Source organism: Orycteropus afer, unplaced genomic scaffold, assembly GCF_000298275.1.
Source record: "Orycteropus afer afer isolate SDZICR_OR568_19922 unplaced genomic scaffold, OryAfe1.0 scaffold00236, whole genome shotgun sequence".
NCBI lineage: Eukaryota > Metazoa > Chordata > Mammalia > Tubulidentata > Orycteropodidae > Orycteropus > Orycteropus afer.
In genome coordinates, this window is record NW_006921823.1 from 4,148,581 (window position 1) to 4,156,064 (window position 7,484).

Genomic DNA, 7,484 nt, shown 5'->3' on the forward strand with positions numbered 1-7,484 from the left:
CAGGTCAGCTGTGAAGGAACTCTTTCAAGTGCTGAGGAGCAAGGATATCTCCTTGAGGACTAAGGTGCGCCTGACACAAGCCATGATATTTCCAACTGCCTCATATGCATGTGAGAGCTGAACAAGGAATAAGGAAGACCCAAGAAGAGTTGATGCTTTTGAGTTGTGGTGCTGGCGAAGAAGGCTGAATGTACCATGGACTGCTAAAAGAGCTAACAGGTCTGTCCTGGAGGAAGTGCAGCTGAAATGCTCCTTGGAAGTGAGAATGGCCAGGCTTCGCCTCACCTACTTTGGTCATTTTGTCAGAAGGGACCATTCCCTGGAGAAGGATGTCATGTTTGGTAAGGTGGAGGGTCAACGAAAGAGGGGAAGGTCTTCAACAAGATGGATTGACACGGTGGCTGTGACAATGGGTTCAAGTATAGCAGGGATCCTGGAGCTGGTGTGGTACGGGATCAGCAGTGTTTCGTACTGCTGTGCATGGGGTCGCTATGAGTCGGAAACGACTCGACAGCATCTAACAACTACAGTGTTGTTTGGTTGCTAATGCTGAAGGTGAAAATTATAAAAATATTTTGTCTGTGAAAATTGAATATTTTAATACTTAAACATATTACCGATAGAATTTTATTTTTCTGTTATGTGACTCATTTGCATTTGTTTCATATCAACTACAGCCTTTGCTTTATTTCAGTAGTATTGAGTTGAAAGTGTATTTATTGTTAGGTGTACCCATGACCCTAGGTAAATCAGGGAAATTTGTATGGAATTTTACCTTCTGGTATTAATTTCATATCAAAGTCTCTCACCTCCTAAGGGAATCATTGAAGTGTACAGATAATGCACTTGGCATCTTGTATCCAGCCCTGTTCTCAATGCTGGAAGGCCCTATCACTAATAAATATCACTAATAAATGGCCATATGGTATCCGCTGAATGACCATTGTGCTTGTATGGAGTTCACTCAGAATCTCACAAAGTCCATGCACTATAATTTTAAACATCTTGAATAGTTAGAACATTCCTTCCCAAGACTCTTTCCCACTTTTATTGATTCCTCCTCTATATTATAGTATACAGTCCTAATGAAATCTTTCCCATTATATATGTTCTACCCATCATGTTTAGAAAAGTATATCAGAAATACCTTACATTTTTACATACATGATTTAGTTGTTTTTTCTTAAGAGCAACGTAAGATACCTCTGGACCATACCCTCACTCTGGAACATCTAGTACTATTTTACTGAGAGTTGGTAATTGCTACATTATTCTTTAATTTAAAGCATGGCACAGTATACCTAAAGACCAAATCTGGCTCCCTGGCTGTTATATGTAGTCTTTGAAAAGAATGTTTTTATACTTGTAAAGATTGTTTTTAAAAAATAAATAAAGAATATACAACACAGACTATCTGGCCCCAAAAGCCTAAATTTTCACTATCTGGCCCTTTACAGAAGGAGCCCTGGTAGCGCAGTGTTTAAGCACTTGACTACTAATAGAAAAACCAGAGATCCAAACCTATCATTTCCATCTCTGCTCAATGGAGAAAAAGACCTGACAATCTGTTTCTGTATAGATTACAGCCTTGGAAACCCTAGGGGGAAGTTCTAGTCTGTTCTGTAGAGTCACTTTGAGTTGCTATTGACTCAATAGCAGTATGTTTTTTATTTCCCTAATAGACATGTCTACTTTTATCCCCAGCCTCCACAATTACCCTTGTGGAGCAGATTGTCTGAAAATAAAAAAGACTTTAAGGAAGGATTTGAAAGACAATTGGATATATTGATAGAATATCTCAAATATGTTAAAGAATGAAATAGGATTAGGCTGAGAATGAACCACTATGTTTAGCAGAACAGGAGGATATTTGGTGTCTGTTATAGCAGTGTGCTAGGGCAGTAGGGTTGAAATGGCATAGGCCATGAGCAAAGTAGGTGTCTAGAGAGGAAGACCATATGGGAAGGATTAGGAATTCTGACCCAAAGAAACATTTTTGTTTGTTTAAGTTTCTCCTTGAATTACTTGTAAAGCCTGAACAAGAGTCAGCTGCTGTTAAGTCAAGATTTCTGTTTCCTGCCTTGGTTATTTACTACCCTTTCTTTCTTCTTTTCTTTTAGCTAGTCGAGCATTATTCTTATAAACCAGATGGTTTGTTAAGAGTTCTTACAGTTCCCTGTCAAAAAATTGGTGCAGATAATGGTGAGTTACTATAATGTTGGGGTCTTCATTTTTCAAATGCTGGTAATAACCATCCTCATTTTGTATTTGGCCTATGACAAATTCAGGTTGGATAAGGCCTTATTTTTACTGGTTGATTAAAAAAAATAGTGTTAGATTGCTTTAAATTTATATTTCATCTATCAAAAAATAGCCTGTAGAATACTACACAACCCTAAAGAATAATGTAGAATCTACAAATCAGCGCATAACGTGGATGAACTTGGAGGACATTTTGCCGAGTGAAATAAGTCAAGGACAGAAAGACAAATATTGTATTAGTTCATTATTATAAAAAGTCAGGGAAAAGTTTATATATGGAATGAAACTTTCTTTGTTGGTTACCAGGGGTGGGAGGGAAGAGGAGGGAACACTGCAAAAAAATAAAATGAAATGAAAAAAAAAAAAACCTCTCAAAATGTTAAAAATAGAAAAAAAAATAGCTTGTAACTTTAACTTTTAAAACACTAATTGCTTTTAATTTCATGTGTAGGAAAATTGGGTAAAAAATGATGAAAAGACAGACAGTGTATATTCTTCACAAGCAGTAAGATTTCAGTTACATTGATTGATCTGCAGTGAGGGAACCTTATTTACCTTATTTACATGCATATAGAAGTAATTATCCATTGTTTTCTATCCAGGGAATATTAATTTTGATGTTCGGCCACCACTTCCACATTCTCCGGTAAGTATTGTCAGAAATACCACTGAAGTTAAAGCAATTGTTTATTAGTACAAATGAAAAGCATCTTTTAAACAAACAGTAGTAGTGGTAGTAAAGGTTTGTATCTCACTTCAAAGTATAACCTTTGATAAACTGGGGTTGCTAGTGACGATTTTCTACAATTAAGGAGCTCTGGTGGCATAGTGCCTAAGGCATTTGACTGCTAACCAGAAGGTTGGCGGTTCAAACTCTACCAGCTACTCATCAGAAGGAAGATGGGCAATCTACTTCCATAAAGATTTAATGCCTCAGAAATCCAAAAGGAGTCGCTGTGAGTTGGAATCGGCTGGATATCAGTGAGGTTTTTTTTTTTTTTTTTGGTTTGTTAGCTATAATTAGACTATTTTCAGCTTCAAGCTAACCAAATTTTTTTAATTTCTTAACTCTGCAAAATTCTACCCATTGTTGAATTAGAGATAGGCCTTATGTCAGATCTGGGAAATAGCAAGGCTCATTCTTGAGCTCTCCATGTTAATGCATGTGCATAATATATATGATCACATGAATGACCATAAATATGTCTGCATAAAAACATGCCTTACTGAGGGTGACTGCTCCAATCTTTTGGTCAAATCAACTGAGGTATTATTATCAGAGTACCTGACTTTCTGCATGAATTGGTTTGACTAAAACTTAACAGAAGTCTTGGAATGTGTATGGATAAAGCTTGTGTGGCACATGGTAAGCTCACAGAGCCCCTAGAGAAATGTGGTGTTTGAGGTGGAAGGTTGGCCAGAACCTACCTCCCTGCCTGCCATAGAAAGGAAATGAGAATATGGCTAGTATATAAACCCATCTCCATTTGGGTTTGCTAGGTACACAGCTCATGTCCCCTGCTGAAAAGAGAGAAGAAATTCACTTCATGCTCAGTTTTTGAGGACTTCAGTGTGGATCTTTAATACCCTTTAAAATATTCTGTGAAGAGTAGTAATTCCTCCATCAGAACATGGGCCTTCTACACTTTCATTAGGATTTTTTGCCTGCTGACTCTTAAAATTAAAATTTGCAGAAAGCCAGATGTAATGTCTACCTCTCACAGGAACTATTGATTACTCAGAAGCTGAGCCTGCACTGAAATAGGAGGCCATATGGAGCAGCACTTGTTACATCTTGGGGGAGTATGAATTTGCTAAAATACAAAAAAAAAAAAAAATTGGATTTATATCTAAAATGTAGCACCTTTATGGAGTCATCATTTTATTTTGCCCTTCACACAGCTTATGGGTCTTGATTCTACATTTACATCAATGTAAATGTAATCTAGGAACTAGATAGTTTTCTTTAAGATGGATGAGGGCTTTGGGCTGAGAAGTCTTAAAAGAATATCAAGCTCTGTGTTTAGCCATGTATCACCAAATGGCTTCAAGAAGTTAGATATTTTGGAATACTTTTTTTTTTTTTGAATGGTAAGATAACATGCAGAAAAGATGCACATGGCCTTGACATGCAACTCAGTGAATTTTCACAAACACCAGGTAACCAGTACCCTAGATCAAGAAACAAAATTGAGCAGTCAAATTTATTTTTTAGTTTATTTGTGTTGATTTCACTTAATTTTATGACTAAATTAAGTCTATGACTAATAGAGGTTATTTAATACAACATCTCTAATTTAATAGCATCTGGGGGAAAGTATTTTTCAGACATTTTTTAAGATCCTTCTGATCAAATAGTAGGAACTTCTTGAAGCTTTCCAAATGTTTGAGAGTTACCTGTAGTAAAGTCTATTGGCCAAATTGGGAGGGGGTTGCAGTGTCATGATAAAGTTAAAATAGCATGATAGCATGTCATGTAAATTATCTTTTATTTGTTTTCTAAAGCATTTACTGTTTCTCTTTGTCATTATGGTTTCTAGACTTGGTCAGCGGGTGGAATAATCTCAAGAATCAAATCATACTCCTTCCCAAAGCCTGGCCACAGAAAGGTGCTAAAGTATCCCCTGCTTGCTGGTCCCTGACTAAGTGGTAGGACTTACCCGCATTCAGTGCACATGTTTCACTATCTGGCCTTCCCTTGAGTGTGTGACTGTCTACTGAGCCTCCTGATGTTCAGGCCTAACTCTCCTGCTGCTCATCTTGTGTGCCTCTTGGCCATATGTAGCATACACATTGCATATGACATTCTCGGGGGCCCACACCCCAGGTACACACTATGCTTCTCTTGTTGGACCTCAGTCACTTTGCTGCCAAAGTCCATTAATGTTAACATGCTGTGTCTGCTAAAATATGAACTACAGTGTCATTTTGGTAAATGTGATTGGTAGGAACTATTTCTCATATTTGAATATCTGTTCAAAGAGAGAACAGAGTTACTTTTTGGTTGCCAGAATCACATATTGCAGTGTTGTGGTAATTGAATATGTAAATTACATTTTCATGGAAGGGATTCCAAGGTTTTGTGATGCGTATGACATAGTACCTAAAGCTGTTTATTTTATAAATATCATGTGACACAATAATTTCATTATTGCAGTAGATTTCTAATATGGAACTTAATAGCACATTTGTAAGGAAAAGATGGAGTTTGAGGATTAAAAAAATATATATATTTCTTATTGAGCCAGTAATCTGGATGTAAAACTGATTTTTATATTCTATTTATATGATTGAATTTGAAGAAAAATAAAAAGAAGTCTTATTCTTAATGATTTCTATTTATAACATCATACCCCCTACAAAATGTTTATATAAGAAAGGTATGGATTGCTTCTACGTTTATTATCAGTGGGGTAAAGTTAATTCTCCTAATGATAATCCTTCCTCTGTTGATATTAACGTGTGCTTTTCCAGAGATTTCAACATAAAATTGAGCATCAGCTAATGAGGTAGATTGCCTAAGTTACTTACTGTATATAGTGGAAATGCTGTTACTGTTCTCTGGTGCCATGAAGTCAATTCTGACTCATAGTGATCTCATGTGACAGTATAGAAGTGCTCTGTAGGGTTTTCCTGGCTGTAATCTTTAGGGAAGCAAATAGCAAGGTCTTTCTCCCACGGAGCAGCTTGGTGGATTTGAACTGCCAACTTTTTGGTTAGCAGCCAAGGGCTTAACTCTTGTGCCACCAGTGCTGATATAATAGAAATAGAAAGCACAGAAGGCCTGAGATTTTATTTAGGAATAATTTTCCAAGTAGACAGTAATACTCATGATGTTCTTAATCTTTGTTACCATAGGATAGAGAAACAACTTTAATGTAGCATTTGAGGGGAAAAAAAAAATCGTAAATATGAGTGGAATAATTATGTCTGTTTGAATGTCATGTTCCTAGTCATCATGGACTAGCTCATGGAAAGTTCCATCCATGAGATGTGGTATCACTATCACAGTGGTAGTGAGGGGCAACAGGGCTTCTGATCTGGGCAACAGTTTGTCACTCTTATTGTTGGTGTCCCTTTTGTACATGATTTAAGGTTTTGCCAAGCCACCAGGGTCAGTTTGATGAATAAGTAAAAAAAAATCCAATAATTCAAATCAAAGTTCTCCACAGCTACCACCTCATAGTCACCCTTAGCCCTGGGTTGATGTCATAGCATTTGCTGCCACTTTTTGGAGACAATTCTTCAGTTACTAGGCAAGGCATATCTAACAGAACTGTTACCATGGCAAGATGGTATCTTAAAAAGTGAGATGATTCAAAATATATTTTGATTCGGGATGTTTTTCAATCACAAATTATTTTTACTAAGTTATGATTCAAATTCAGTTCAAATTAGTGACCACAGTACTATGGTGTTGGTGATGAGTTTGACTTGGCAGTTAATGCTTATAAAACACAAGTCTGTAATGTAATATCATGCATTCGTAGCTTCATAGAAGAGCATAGGGCAAGAGGTACAGTGTGTACAGTGTCTCATCATGAACCAAGAAACTCCTCAATTGCCCAGCTCCTTTTGTCCCTACCACCACATGGAGCATGTTTGTACAGGAGGCGACCTAGGTGGCTGGAAGTCCTAGAGGTGTGGCAGCTGCAAATTCCCATTGTTTTTTTACATATCATTCTCCTGATGCTGGCCCAAGGCCTGCATGTTAAGACACAGCTCCACTGGCCCAGGTGCAGTTTCAGAGGAGCAGATTTCACCTTAAACAAGTCAGACACAACATTCTACATTTATTTTAATTCTGTGCTTTCCAAGTACATTGTTCAAAAAAACAGGGCCATTGGGTAATATATGTATATCACACACATACACATAGACAGTGAAACCTGTGAGAACCTGAATATGGTGGAATTGCTTTGTTTTTCTGCGTCTCACAAGTTTTCCATCTTTGAAAGGGTGCAGTCTTAGCACTTTTCTATCACACCTTTTATTAGAAGATATTTTAATTTTCCTCCTCTGACAGGTTTCTGCCTTACATAGAAACCTGCTTTTGCAGGTTTTACTGTATATGCATATATATATATACATGTGTATATAAATGCATATAACATACATATATATATATGTGTGTATGTGTGTATATGTGTGTGTATGTATATATATATACATATATACATATATATATGTATATATATATACATATATATATATATATATAT

At 36.7% G+C, this 7,484-nt stretch overlaps 1 protein-coding gene across 1 annotated transcript in view; it reads left to right on the top strand.

Annotated features, from left to right (window-relative positions):
* Positions 1-7,484, top strand: part of SYK (spleen associated tyrosine kinase) — a 164,512-nt gene that overhangs the window by 41,506 nt on the left and 115,522 nt on the right. The window contains exons 5-7 of the mRNA XM_007949072.2: positions 2,121-2,202; positions 2,865-2,908; positions 4,803-4,871. Of these exons, the coding sequence (XP_007947263.2) occupies positions 2,121-2,202; positions 2,865-2,908; positions 4,803-4,871 (195 nt within the window). The remainder of the gene's footprint in view (positions 1-2,120; positions 2,203-2,864; positions 2,909-4,802; positions 4,872-7,484) is intronic.